The sequence below is a fragment of the Oncorhynchus nerka genome, linkage group LG27 (genome assembly GCF_034236695.1).
Source record: "Oncorhynchus nerka isolate Pitt River linkage group LG27, Oner_Uvic_2.0, whole genome shotgun sequence".
NCBI lineage: Eukaryota > Metazoa > Chordata > Actinopteri > Salmoniformes > Salmonidae > Oncorhynchus > Oncorhynchus nerka.
This window is the reverse complement of record NC_088422.1, coordinates 72,863,587-72,878,764: the sequence shown is the minus strand read 5'-3', so window position 1 is coordinate 72,878,764 and position 15,178 is coordinate 72,863,587. Positions and strand designations below refer to the sequence as shown.

At 42.3% G+C, this 15,178-nt stretch overlaps 1 protein-coding gene across 1 annotated transcript in view; it reads left to right on the top strand.

The window, feature by feature from the left end:
* The first annotated feature begins 193 nt into the window (after nucleotides 1–193).
* Nucleotides 194–15,178, top strand: part of irf8 (interferon regulatory factor 8) — a 58,388-nt gene continuing 43,403 nt past the window's right edge. The window contains exons 1-4 of the mRNA XM_065011981.1: nucleotides 194–443; nucleotides 4,348–4,381; nucleotides 5,162–5,244; nucleotides 5,837–5,886. Of these exons, the coding sequence (XP_064868053.1) occupies nucleotides 423–443; nucleotides 4,348–4,381; nucleotides 5,162–5,244; nucleotides 5,837–5,886 (188 nt within the window). The 5' untranslated portion in view covers nucleotides 194–422. The remainder of the gene's footprint in view (nucleotides 444–4,347; nucleotides 4,382–5,161; nucleotides 5,245–5,836; nucleotides 5,887–15,178) is intronic.

Below are 15,178 nucleotides of genomic sequence, written 5' to 3'. Positions count from 1 at the left end.
GGGTTTACAGGAATTAAAAAGCATAGGCTATTCGATACTTCAAATGCATTTATTTAAGACATAGTACAAATAAGTAGTACTGGATGAATTGATGATAATTCTTAACGGGTCTAATGTCACGAAATCCGCGCGGACTGGGCTGCATTACGATCCCATGTACCAATGATATCATTTCTAGGGGGAAACCCGGAAGAGGATTATGGAGCGAAGGTTATACAGAGCAGCATTGTGGCGATAGTCTTGAGGCAATGTAGACAAAGCGGTCAAAATACACCCATGTTGTTGAACTACAGGGGAGCAAAGTGGTCTCACAAGTGACCGCCCGACCATTTCGCAATCACTCGCACCCCTTCGTGTTATTGTCCAATATTTTGCGTTGCATTGAGACGTAAAATACGTAATTTTTGTCGTCTGCGAGAGACATGGGAAATGGAATGAACAAGGTAGGGGGCCTTTGTGTTTTTGTTATCAATGTATCTGTTCTGTTCAATGGCTTGATTGTTATTTTGTAGCAAGGCACTTCCTCAGAGGGGCGTAAACGTTGCACATAGATATGCGCGGGGAATATTATGTCATGGTATTTACATCAGTCATCTACAACACTGAACGTTCCTATAGTCCCCTGAATAAAACCAAAGGGTAGGCTACTCATCACACACTGCCACTTAATATAATAACGTGAAAACTCGTAGGTTTGGATTTAGGGTTTCAAATGGAGAAAAACACCTAGCCCTACTATTTTGACTGTTTTAAAGCCCTTATTGTTATCTGTCAATAGTTGGGTGTTTAAATGTTTTGTACATACAGTACCAGTCAAAGTTTGTACACACATATTCATTCAAGGGCTTTTCTTTATTTTAATAGTGAAGACACCAAAACTATGAAATAACACATGGAATCATGTAGTAATTTAAAAACGTGTTAAACAAATCTAAATATTTGAGATTCTTCAAAGTAGTCACCCTTTGCCTTGATGACAGCTTTATACACTCTTGGCATTCACTCAATCAGCTTCATGAGGTAATCACCTGGAATGCATTTCAATTAACAGGTGTGCCTTGTTAATTTTTGGAATTTCTTTCCTTCTTAATGCATTTGAGCCAATCAGTTGTGTTGTGACAAGGTAGGGGTGGTATACAGAAGATAGCCCTATTTGTCAAATGACAAAGTCCATATTATGGCAGGAACAGCTTAAATAAGCAAAAAAAAAACGACAATCCATCATTACTTTAAGACATGAAGGTCAGTCAATGCAGAACATCTCAAAAACCATCAAGCCCTGTGATGAAACTGGCCCTCATGAAGACTGCCACAGGAAAGGAAGACCCAGAGTTACCTCTGCTGCAGAGGATAAGTTCATTAGAGTTACGAGCCTCAGAAATTGCAGCCCAAATAAATGCTTCACAGAGTTCAAGTAACAGACACATCTCAACATCCACTGTTCAGAGGAGACTGTGTTGAATCAGGCCCTCATGGTCGAATTGTTGTAAAGAAACCATTACTCAAGGACACCAATAATAAGAAGATACTTGCTTGGCCAAGAAACTCAAGCAATGGCCATTGGACCTGTGGAAATCTGTCCTTTGGTCTGATGAGTCCAAATTTGAGATTTTTGTTTCCAACCGCTGTGTCTTTGTGAGACAGAGTAGGTGAATGGATCATCTCTGCGTGTGTGGTTCCCACCATGAAGCATGGAGGAGGAGGTGTGATGGTGTGGGAGTGCTTTGCTGGTGTCATTGTCAGTGATTTATTTAGAAATCAAGGCACACTTAACCAGCATGGCTACCCCAGCACATCTAGTTTACACTTAGTGGGGCTATCATTTGTTTTTCAACAGGACAATGACCCAACACACCTCCAGGCTGTGTAAGGGCTATTTGACCAATAATTAGAGTGATGGAGTGCTGCATCAGATGACCTGGCCTCCACAATCACCCAACCTCAACCCAATTGATATGGTTTGGGATGAGTTGGACCTCAGAGTGAAGGAAAAGCAGCCAACAAGTACATATGTGGGAACTCCTTCAAGACTGTTGGAAAAGCATTCCAGGTGAAGCTGGTTGAGAGAATGCCAAGAGTGTGCAAAGGGTGGCTACTTTGAAGAATCTAAAATCAAAAATATGTTTTGTTTTAATACTTTTTTGGGTTACTACATGATTCCATGTGTGTTATTACATAGTTTTGATGTCTTCACTATTATTCTACGATGTAGAAAATACAAAAAAATAAAGGGAACACTTAAACAACACAATGTAACTCCAAGTCAATCACACTTCTGTGAAATCAAACTGTCCACTTAGGAAGCAACACTGACTGACAATAAATTGCACATGCTGTTGTGCAAATGGAATAGACAACAGGTGGAAATTATAGGAAATTAGCAAGACACCCCCAATAAAGGAGTGTTTCTGCAGGTGATAACCACAGACCACTTCTCAGTTCCTATGCTTCCTGGCTGATGTTTTGGTCACTTTTGAATGCTGGCAGTGCTTTCACTCTAGTGGTAGCATGAGACGGAGTCTACAACCCACACAAGTGGCTCAGGTAGTGCAGCTCATCCAGGATGGCACATCAATGCGAGCTGTGGCAAGAAGGTTAGCTGTGTCTGTCAGCGTAGTGTCCAGAGCATGGAGGTGCTACCAGGAGACAGGCCAGTACATCAGGAGACGTGGAGGAGGCCGTAGGAGGGCAACAACCCAGCAGCAGGACCGCTACCTCCGCCTTTGTGCAAGGAGGAACAGGAGGAGCACTGCCAGAGCCCTGCAAAATGACCTCTAGCAGGCCACAAATGTGCATGTGTCTGCTCAAACGGTCAGAAACAGACTCCATGAGGGTGGTAATGAGGGCCCGACGTCCACAGGTGGGGGTTGTGCTTACAGCCCAACACCGTGCAGGACGTTTGGCATTTGCCAGAGAACACCAAGATTGGGAAATTCGCCACTGGCGCCCTGTGCTCTTCACAGATGAAAGCAGGTTCACACTGAGCACATGTTACAGTCTGGAGACACCGTGGAGAACGTTCTGCTGCCTGCAACATCCTCCAGCATGACCGGTTTGGCGGTGGGTCAGTCATGGTGTGGGGTGGCATTTCTTTGGGGGGCCGCACAGCCCTCCATGTGCTTGCCAGTGGTAGCCTGACTGCCATTAGGTACCGAGATGAGATCCTCAGACCCCTTGTGAGACCATATGCTGGTGCGGTTGGCCCTGGGTTCCTCCTAATGCAAGACAATGCTAGACCTCATGTGGCTGGAGTGTGTCAGCAGTTCCTGCAAGAGGAAGGCATTGATGCTATGGACTGGCCCGCCCATTCCCCAGACCTGAATCCAATTGAGCACATCTGGGACATCATGTCTCGCTCCATCCACCAACGTCACGTTGCACCATAGACTGTCCAGGAGTTGGCGGATGCTTTAGTCCAGGTCTGGGAGGAGATCCCTCAGGAGACCATCCGCCACCTCATCAGGAGCATGCCCAGGCGTTGTAGAGAGGTCATACAGGCACGTGGAGGCCACACACACTACTGAGCCTCATTTTGACTTGTTTTAAGGACATTACATCAAAGTTGGATCAGCCTGTAGTGTGGTTTTCCACTTTAATTTTGAGTGTGACTCCAAATCCAGACCTCCATGGGTTGATAAATTTGATTTCCATTGGTCATTTTTGTGTGATTTTGTTGTCAGCACATTCAACTATGTAAAGAAAAAAGTATTTAATAAGAATATTTCATTCATTCAGATCTAGGATGTGTTATTTTAGTGTTCCCTTTATTTTTTTGAGCAGTGTAGTACAAATAAAGAAAAATCCTGGAATGAGTAGGTGTGTCCAAACTTTTGACTGGTACTGTATATATTACACATCATCGTGTCCCGTTAATGGTGATGGGAGTGTCCAGAAGCACCTCTGGGCACCACTGTAATTCCACCCTGACTGAAGCTCTAAGCTTTTCTGAATTTCAGAGGACACGAACATCATAGGCAGGCATATACTTTTTATTTTGACGTCTTAAATAATGCATGAGTCTTGTAATGTCTAGATGAGATCATGATCGGATCACTACAGCTTTATTGCACAGCTTTGTGTCAACATGGCCTTAACCATCAGCGTTGGTTCAGTGCTCCTCACTCCCAGTCTTGCCAGGCAATACTATTTATTACAGACCCTATAAGGCTTGATTTAGCTATGAGAATGGTTCCTGTTTGTTTTCTAAATTGGGAAAATACTGTTTGACCAAACTGGACACCTGAATACGTCCTACGACCATAGATAAGGAGCATCACTAAGGTTAAGGCCATGCTCAAATTGTGAATATCTAACTAGTGAAATGTATCTTTGTTTTCCTATTTGCAGGTTGTCGATGGGCTCTACCTGGGAAATATCAGAGGTGAGAACAGGATTCTGTTGAAATCCATTCAGTTGTTTTATATGTTGCACAGTCAGGCATCCCACCCAAGAGACAACACTCACTAATTCCCTAGGTGAGGCACCAGCAGCAGCTTGCTTGAATCCAGGGCAGCTTTCAAAGAGACTCAGGCATTTTCTTCTGTTATTGATGCACACAAGCTTTACTTTCTCTGTCCTTCTGTTGTTATAATGTTGTTGATACGTTACCTGTACGGTATGGTCAAATCTTACAAGGGAAGAGATAACAAGAATATCTAGTGAGTGGACTATAGTTATGTATAGATCAAAATAGAGTAGCAGAAGGTTATATGTGTACTGTAGCTCAATGAACTAAGGCATGGCCTGAATTAAGGCTGCTGCATGCATCATACTGTATCCATCAGTAGAATATGGCACATTTACTCCCTCTGGTAGTGTTGGTGATTTATCTGCTCCTCATCCAAGGGGGTTTCTGCCCTACCAGCTTAATGTGACATCTACCCTGCTATAATTTTAGCCATACTAATGATGGCTTCACTAGATGGTCCAAGTACTGCTCACACACTGAAAATAGCCAAGGCCAAATGATTGCTACCCAAATTACAGCCACACAGTCACAGATGCTGCTTCTGGGCAAGCCACTCCTGGGTTTTAAACACTTCAAATGATGCATTTCCTCTCTCTCTCCTTATGGCATTGCTTTGTCTACTGAGGGTCTCATAGAAATTCACTGAGAAGAATCACGGATCAACATTTTCTCCCTCCCTTCGTCTTTTGCCAGACTCGGAGAACAGAGAAAGTTTGTCCCAGAACAACATCACCCACATCCTGTCTGTGTATAACAATGCTAAACCCGTGCTGGAGGTGAGTGGAGCTCATACTTAGTCAGTGAATATGGGATGTTGTCTCAAATTCTAGAAAGACGTCTAATAACTTTTTGGGTCAGTATTCAGTTCCTTGATTTGATTCATGGGAATTGTGTAGTGTAATGAAATCCGTACAGTATGACATCATTTTGTAGAAGTGTAAAACAGAGATTTTGTAGTACATAGTTGAAGCCTGCTGGGGGTAGTGTTGTCTCAGTTTAATACATACCAGTGACATTGGGCTGAAGAACTTCAGACAAAGCTTTAACTATTCAATAAAGCACTTCACTCTTGAAGCATCATATTTTAGTTTTATTTGACCTATGTGGTTCATTTATAAAACTCAGTTGAGTATGTGTATGTATTTACTTGACTCATCCAACAGCAATGTGCAGTTGATGACCACACACCTTATCTACTAATTACTGTTTCAAACAATAGAAAACATTACAAGAATGCTAATTGGCAGAAAGTGAATGATATACCGCTGATAAACTGTACTGTGACCACATGTAGATGGTATGTGTTGTGTGCAGAACAAAACTGACCCTCGTGTTGTGTTTGTACTCCTATCTGTTTACCTCTCACAGGACATGACCTACCTGTGTATCCACGCAGCTGATGTGTCTAGCCAGAACCTGTGAGTTACCACACACACTCACACACACACCATTCATTGTCAAACAAATCCACCAACACAAGCCACTCCGCTGTGTACCATCGTCAAAGGTCCCTCTTTTCTTCCTGTGAACAAGACATGACTCATGTGTCATATTGTTTCAACAACATCAGTTGAACGTAACTCTTCAGTCTGTGTCTCCAGGGTGACATGCAGGCAGGAAAAGTAGATTTGTCACTTTGTCTTTGAAACGACTGAAATAAGCCTGGAAGTCTTTTAAAGGTTCATACAGTATGTATCAGGTAGAGATAAACATTATCAAGTCAGAGACCAAAACAGTAAAAAAAAAAAACACCAAGACCTGATCATCTAAAGGACTGAGAGAAAGACATCTCAGTTTGACTTGTCTGGCTTTGGTATCAGAGCAGGAAAGAGTGTGGAGATGGTGCAGTATTTTAAATGGCTGTAGTTTTATATAGACCCCATCACCACTGTGTGAAATGAGCTAGATAGACTGCTGCTTCACGTGTGTTATCAAGTCCCCCTCTGTCATTATAGCAGCAGACCAAAACATTTACTTCTCTGTCTCTAAGCTGCTCTCATGTTTGGTGGGTCTCCATTGGCATACTACCATTTAGTATAAATACTGTTATAAAAGAAGTTGCAGAAATGTAACAGTTGAAAATAAAGAATAATCAGGGCTTGGAACCGAAATCATTTCCCAATCATTTCGTTCTGAACAGAACCACTATTTATTTTGTTCCGTTCCACTGTTCCGACCAGCAAAATAAAGTTCTGAACCGGTTCGAATCGCAAAAAAGTACCAGTTTATATAATTCCTTTCTGTTTCTTTTTTAACCTGTGAAATCTTCAATTTTTTACATTTTGCTCATTATATTACTTCACCAATCAGTACAGATAGAGCAGGCAAGCTAGTTGTTTACATGCATGATGGACAGACAAGTGTAGTCTATTGCGCAAGATGTGACTGAAATGTTACGAGTGGGGAGAGAACGAGAGTGGGTTAAGGAGCAGGCTTGAAGCACTAGGCATCTTGTTATTATATGAATTAGGTCCACAGAGTTATACAGTAACTAGGCCTATAATATTCTTAACTAGCATTGAAAAAGTTAATACATTTTTCTTTAGCTAATGAAAAATATCTCTCCCCATCTTCTCACGCTTTTAACGTCAGTACAGTAGCCTATGCTTCGGAAGGGGAAGAGGCAGGTAACTTAAACATGCACACACACTGGCAAAGATTTTCAGCTGGCAGGCAGACGCTGGAATAAGTTTCTGAGTGACAGAGTGAGGGCTTTGCAATGGCGCTTTGTTGCATTTTTTGTGGAACTAGAAAAAAATGCCTGGAATGTAAAATAACGTTATTAACCGGGTTTCCTTTCTTTTCAAAATAACGCTTCTGTTCCGGAACGGTATGGATCACTTTCATTCCCGGTTCCATTTCTGTTCCTTGAAAAATGCTGTTATTTTCCGGTTTTCGGTTCTGTTCCTTGAACCGGTTCCAACCCCTGAAAATGATAATACAAATGCTGTAACAGTGTGAGACGAGAATAATTTCAGTAGTAAGGGAGTCCGACTCTAGTGTTGTGGTGGTCATTGGAGGCAGGTCTTTCATGTCACTTGATTACACATTGTGGTTATTTGAAAAGAATAGTCCCCCTAGCATCACATGGTAACCATGTGATGTCTCTCCAAGTGACTTAACAGCTGAGGGTAGAGTCCCTGTAGCACTGAGAGCGTTCTCCTCAGCTCTGCTCTGCTCTGTGTGGGTGTCCTTCCTTCCACACATTCAGTCTTTAGTAGAGTTGAATATTTTCCCCGGATTTAAAAAATGTTCCATCCTGAGAATAAATCACTTTTCTCTCAGGCACCAGGTATTTCCCGCCAAAACCGGAAGTGTCATTCCAAAGCATATAAAACATATACACTGAGTGTACCAAACATTAGGAACACCTTCCTAATATTGAGTTGCTCCCCCTTTTGCCCTCAAAACAGCCTCAATTCATCGGAGCATGGACTCCACAGGGTGTCGAAAGCGTTCCACAGTGATGCTGGCACATGTTGACTCCAATGCTTCCCACAGTTGGCTGGATGTCCATTTGGTGGTGGACCATTCTTGATACACACGGAATATTGTTGAGTGTGAAAAATACCAGCAGCGTTGCACTTCTTGACATTCTCAAGCCAGTGCACCTGGCACCTACTACCATACCCCGTTCAAAGGCACTTAAATCTGTTGTCTTGTCCATTCACCCTATGAATGGTACACATACACAATCCATGTCTCACTTGTCTCAAGGCTTAAAAATCCTTCTTCAACCTGTCTCCTCCCCTTCATGTACACTGATTTGAAGTGGATTTAACCAGCGACATCATTAAGGGATGATAGCTTTCACCTGGTCAGTCTGTCATAGAAAGTGCAATGTTTTGTACGCTGGGTAAGTACAGTTGAAGTCGGAAGTTTCCATACACCTTAGCCAAATACATTTAAACTCAGTTTTTCACAATTCCTGACATTTAATCCTAGTCTTAGGTCAGTTAGGATCACCACTTTATTTTAAGAATGTGAAATGTCAGAATAATAGTAGAGAGAATGATTTATTTAAGTTTTTATTTCTTTCATCACATTCCCAGTGGGTCAGAAGTTTACATGCATTCAATTAGTATTTTTTTTTTTTTAACCTTTATTTAACCAGGCAAGTCAGTTAAGAACACATTCTTATTTTCAATGACGGCCTGGGAACAGTGGGTTAACTGCCTGTTCAGGGGCAGAACGACAGATTTGTACCTTGTCAGCTCGGGGGTTTGAACTCGCAACCTTCCGGTTACTAGTCCAACGCTCTAACCACTAGGCTACGCTGCATGGTAGCATTGCCTTTAAATTGTTTAACTTGGGTCAAACGTTTCGGATAGCCTTCCACAAGCTTCCCACAATAAGTTTGGGGAATTTTGGCGCATTCCTCCTGACAGAGCTGGTGTAACTGAGTCAGGTTTGTTGGCCTCCTTGCTCGCACACGCTTTTTCAGTTCTGCCCACAGATTTTCTATAGGATTGAGGTCGGGGCTTTCTGATGGCCACTCCAATACCTTTGTTGTTCGTAAGCCATTTTGCCACAACTTTGGAAGTATGCTTGGGGTCATTGTCCATTTGGAAGAACCATTTGCAACCAAGCTTTAACCTGTTGCGACGAGCAATCCCGTATCCGGGAGCGTAATTATAGCCTCAAGCTCATTACCAACTATTCATGAAAATCGCAAATGAAATGAAATAAATATATTGGCTCACAAGCTTAGCCTTTTGTTAACAACACTGTCATCTCAGATTTTCCAAAAATGCTTTTCAACTATAGCTACACAAGCATTTGTGTAAGAGTATTGATAGCTAGCATAGCATTAAGCCTAGCATTCAGCAGGCAACATTTTCACAAAAACAAGAAAAGCATTCAAATAAAATAATTTACCTTTGAAGAACTTTGGATGTTTTCAATGGGGAGACTCTCAGTTAGATAGCAAATGTTTAGTTTTTCCAAAAATATTATTTGTGTAGGAGAAATCGCTCCGTTTTGTTCATCACGTTTGGCTAAGAAAAAAAAAAAGAACATTCAGTCATCAAAACGCCGAACTTTTTTCCAAATTAACTCCATAATATCGACAGAAACATGGCAAACGTTGTTTAGAATCAATCCTCAAGGTGTTTTTCACATATCTATTCAATGATATATCATTCGTGGAAGTTTGGTTTCTCCTCTGAATCACATGGAAAAATACATGCAGCTGGAGATTACGCACCAATTTCGACGGAGGACACCAGGCGGACACCTGGTAAATGTAGTCTCTTATGGTCAATCTTCCAATGATATGCCTACAAATACATCACAATGCTGCAGACACCTTGGGGAAACGACAGAAAGTGTAGGCTCGTTCCTGGCGCATTCACAGCCATATAAGGAGACATTGGAACACAGCGCCTCAAAAATCTGTCTCACTTCCTGTTTGAAGTTTCATCTTGGTTTCACCTGTAGCATTAGTTCTGTGGCACTCACAGACAATATCTTTGCAGTTTTGGAAACATCAGAGTGATTTCTTTCCAAAGCTGTCAATTATATGCATAGTCGAGCATCTTTTCGTGACAAAATATCTTGTTTAAAACGGGAACGTTTTTCATCCAAAAATGAAATACTGCCCCCAGAGGTTCAAGAGGTTAACTTCCTGACTGATGTCTTGAGGTGTTGCTTCAATATATCCACATCATTTCCCTGCCTCATGATGCCATCTATTTTGTGAAGTGCACCAGTCCCTCCTGCAGCAAAGCACCCCCACAACATGATCCTGCCACCCCCGTGCTTCGCGGTTGGGATGGTGTTCTTCGGCTTGCAAGCCTCCCCCTTATTCCTCCAAACATAACAATGGTCATTATGGCCAAACAGTTCTATTTTTGATTCAGCAGACCAGAGGACATTTCTCAACTTAGTGTATGTGAACTTCTGACCCACTGGAATTGTGATACAGTAAATTATAATTTAAATAATCTGTCTGTAAACAATTGTTGGAAAAATTACCTGTGTCATGCACAAAGTAGATGTCCTATCCGACATGCCAAAACTATAGTTTGTTAACAAGAAATTTGTGGAGTGGTTGAAAAATGAGTTTTATTGACTCCAACCTAAGTGTATGTAATCTTCCGACTTCAACTGTATGTCTGGATTTGATTAGAGCTTTGATTGGCATGAAAATTCAAGCCTGAAGCCTGATGAGCCATACATTAAAGACATTTTATGAGCCGAAGCCCAAAAAAGCACAAATTATTGTGTCATTTTCCAATACATAGCCACACATTACACTGGCCACGCACCACTTTTAGAGATCCTATAAAAGAGAGAGCTACTTCCCTGGTACCTATGACCTGCACCATCTGTTGAGTTTGTTCTGTGTCCACTGTCCATGTTAATTATGGCTCATTACATTAGTATTGTAGAACGCTGTGTAGCGCAGTAAGTATAACTACCAGGGTGGAATATCCTACCCTGCTTTTCATACCTGGACAGAAACACCCTGTCTGCCAGTCAGTCAGAAAAAGACAGACACTAGTGTTAAAGACATGCTCCGTAACTTTGGCGACTAGTAAGTATTTTTTTTAACCTCCCGTAAGCAGAGCATAACTCAGTCAGTCTGTCAATCACTTGTCTTCTCAGAGGAAAATAAGGAGAGAGATGATGATGAGGGTGGTTGGAGGTTGCGGATGAGGGGAGGAGGGGATGTTGTTGGGTTGGGGGGCCTCTGACCCCCCTGTCGCAACCAACTGGTCTGCAGGCAGCAGGAAGGAAGCCTTGCTGTGACATCCTGCTGTGCCTCAGTCACCAGGCCTATTATAGTCCCTCTCTGTCACAATCCCTAGGCTGGGAAAACAGGGCTAACGGTCGTCCCGCTGGTTTCAACACGTCCCCCTGTTCCCCGCTTTTAGAGACCAGGCCAGGGACTGACATGGCTAGGGGCCCCAGGGGCTAGGACTGGGGGCCTCTCTCCTGATGAGTCTCTGAGAGTATGTTATTATTGTGGTAGGATGCTGACCTGACCCCCACTTCATGTTGTTTTATTAAAAACTTAAGAAACAAGAGATTCAGGTGGACATGTCCTATATCTTCAGTTACCAGATATCACAAACTAAAGCACTACAGAGTCTTTGTTTGGATTCAACCATACAATTTGCCACTGTCCTTCATTTGTGATTATAATATGGGTGGTTGAATGCTAATCAGCCCTGAATGCTGATTGGCTGACAGCCGTGGTATATCAGACCGTATACCACGGGTTTGACAAAACATGTATTTTTACTGCTCTAACTAAGTTGGTAACCAGTTTATAATAGCAATAAGGCACGTCAGGGGTTTGTGATATATGGCCAATATACCACGCCTAAGGGCTGTATCCAGACACTCCGCGATGGGTTGTGCGTAAGAACAGCCCTTAGCCATGGAATATTGGCTATATACCACTCCTCCTTGTGGCTTATTGCATAAATATACACTGAGTATACCAAACACCCCTCCCCTCCCTCATTGCAGTTATTGACACAAACTGGTGTGCCTGGCACCTACAACCATATCTGTTTCAAAGACGCTGAAATATTTTGTCTTGCCTATTCACTCTCTGAATGGCACACAGACACAATCCATGTCTCAAGGCTTAATTTTTCTTTAGCCTGTCTCCGCCCCTTCATCTACAGTGATTGAAACGGATTTAATAAGGGTTCATAGCTTTCACCTGGATTCACCGGGGCAGTCTGTCATGGAAAGAGCAGGTGTTCTTAATGTTTTGTATACTCAGTGTAAGATCCTAATTGTTTTTGTTTTCATTTGGAGTTCAGCCTCTCAAAACACAAAACAATCACCACACAATACATATCTGCACATTTAACAAGATAGCCGGAAACCTCTGGACCAGAAATAATTAGAAAAGTGCTGAGGAGACTTCCTTCAGCAAGAGTTTGACTCCAAATGAGAAGGAGGGAACGTGCAATCCATCTATTTTAGCCCCTGGCTGTTGAGTTGGTTGGGTAACCAAGCAGCCTTTGCTGTTATAGGACAATGCTCCACACCATATGACTCTCCTATTGCACAACACTTCACTACTATTTCCTAATAGTGTTTGGAGTGGTAGTCATAGACCAACACCAAAAAACAGTTGGGTAGACTGAAGGAGAATGTTAGTTGGGGTATATGCTGTATTGATCTACATTACAGTTTAGGGTAGACAGGAAGGAGAATGTTAGTTGGGGTATATGCTGTATTGATCTACATTACAGTTTAGGGTAGACTGAAGGAGAATGTTAGTTGGGGTATATGCTGTATTGATCTACATTGCAGTTTAGGGTAGACTGAAGGAGAATGTTAGTTGGGGTATATGCTGTATTGATCTACATTACAGTTTAGGGTAGACAGGAAGGAGAATGTTAGTTGGGGTATATGCTGTATTGATCTACATTACAGTTTAGGGTAGACTGAAGGAGAATGTTAGTTGGGGTATATGCTGTATTGATCTACATTGCAGTTTAGGGTAGACTGAAGGAGAATGTTAGTTGGGGTATATGCTGTATTGATCTACATTACAGTTTAGGGTAGACTGAAGGATAATGTTAGTTGGGGTATATGCTGTATTGATCTACATTACAGTTTAGGGTAGACAGGAAGGAGAATGTTAATTGGGGTATATGCTGTATTGATCTACATTACAGTTTAGGGTAGACTGAAGGAGAATGTTAATTGGGGTATATGCTGTATTGATCTACATTGCAGTTTAGGGTAGACAGGAAGGAGAATGTTAATTGGGGTATATGCTGTATTGATCTACATTACAGTTTAGGGTAGACTGAAGGAGAATGTTAATTGGGGTATATGCTGTATTGATCTACATTACAGTTTAGGGTAGACAGGAAGGAGAATGTTAATTGGGGTATATGCTGTATTGATCTACATTACAGTTTAGGGTAGACTGAAGGAGAATGTTAGTTGGGGTATATGCTGTATTGATCTACATGAAAAGATGATCTCTAAAGATGGAATGATAGTGGTTGTAAAGTCTGGGAGGGGAAGCAGTACAGGAGTCCCCTATACTCTCATTTCCTCAGTCCTACAAAGGTGCATGAATTGACAAACCAACGGGTTGTGTGGGAGAGATTAAGACTTTCTTGGATGACAATGGAAGTTGAATAGCAAATAGTTCTAGGTTCTCCTGGTAGTGTCCAGTGGAGAGTTCTACTAAACAAGACAAGATCACTTCCACCACCATCTTGAGAGTAAGCTACCCATCCCTTCCCCCTCCATAACATCGTTATGAGTCTTTTCCTACTAGCACTGACTTTGCTGATAACCACTTTGTTCAGGGAAAATGTATTGATAGGATTGTGGTGTGTTGTTGTCTCACCTAAATCAAATTTTAAAAAATCAAATCAAATTTTATTTGTCACATACACATGGTTAGCAGATGTTAATGCGAGTGTAGCGAAATGCTTGTGCTTCTAGTTCCGACAATGCAGTGATAACCAACAAGTAATCTAACTAACAATTCCAAAACTACTGTCTTATACACAGTGTAAGGGGATAAGGAATATGTACATAAGGATATATGAATGAGTGATGGTACAGAGCAGCATACAGTAGATGGTATCGAGTACAGTATATACATATGAGATGAGTATGTAGACAAAGTAAACAAAGTGGCATAGTTAAAGTGGCTAGTGACATAAGGATGCAGTCGATGATCTAGAGTACAGTATATACATATGCATATGAGATGAATAATGTAGGGTAAGTAACATTATATAAGGTAGCATTGTTTAAAGTGGCTAGTGATATATTTACATAATTTCCCATCAATTCCCATTATTAAAGTGGCTGGAGTTGGGTCAGTGTCAATGACAGTGTGTTGGCAGCAGCCACTCAATGTTAGTGGTGGCTGTTTAACAGTCTGATGGCCTTGAGATAGAAGCTGTTTTCAGTCTCTCGGTCCCAGCTTTGATGCACCTGTACTGACCTCGCCTTCTGGATGATAGCGGGGTGAACAGGCAGTGGTTCGGGTGGTTGATGTCCTTGATGATCTTTATGGCCTTCCTGTAACATCGGGTGGTGTAGGTGTCCTGGAGGGCAGGTAGTTTGCCCCGGTGATGCGTTGTGCAGACCTCACTACCCTCTGGAGAGCCTTACGGTTGAGGGGCGGAGCAGTTGCCGTACCAGGCGGTGATACAGCCCGCCAGGATGCTCTCGATTGTGCATCTGTAGAAGTTTGTGAGTGCTTTTGGTGACAAGCCGAATTTCTTCAGCCTCCTGAGGTTGAAGAGGCGCTGCTGCGCCTTCTTCACGACGCTGTCAGTGTGAGTGGACCAATTCAGTTTGTCTGTGATGTGTATGCCGAGGAACTTAAAACTTGCTACCCTCTCCACTACTGATCCATCGATGTGGATAGGGGGGTGTTCCCTCTGCTGTTTCCTGAAGTCCACAATCATCTCCTTAGTTTTGTTGACGTTGAGTGTGAGGTTATTTTCCTGACACCACACTCCGAGGGCCCTCACCTCCTCCCTGTAGGCCGTCTCGTCGTTGTTGGTAATCAAGCCTACCACTGTTGTGTCGTCCGCAAAGCTGTTGTGTCGTCCGCAAAGCTATCTTAAGATGAATGCACTAATGTAAGTCACTCTGGATAAGACCGTCTGCTAAATGACTAGACTGTAAAATATGTCCTGGGACTTCCCAGTGGTGTGATGTTTGGACACAGATACTTGGGTATAAGACAGGACAGGTATC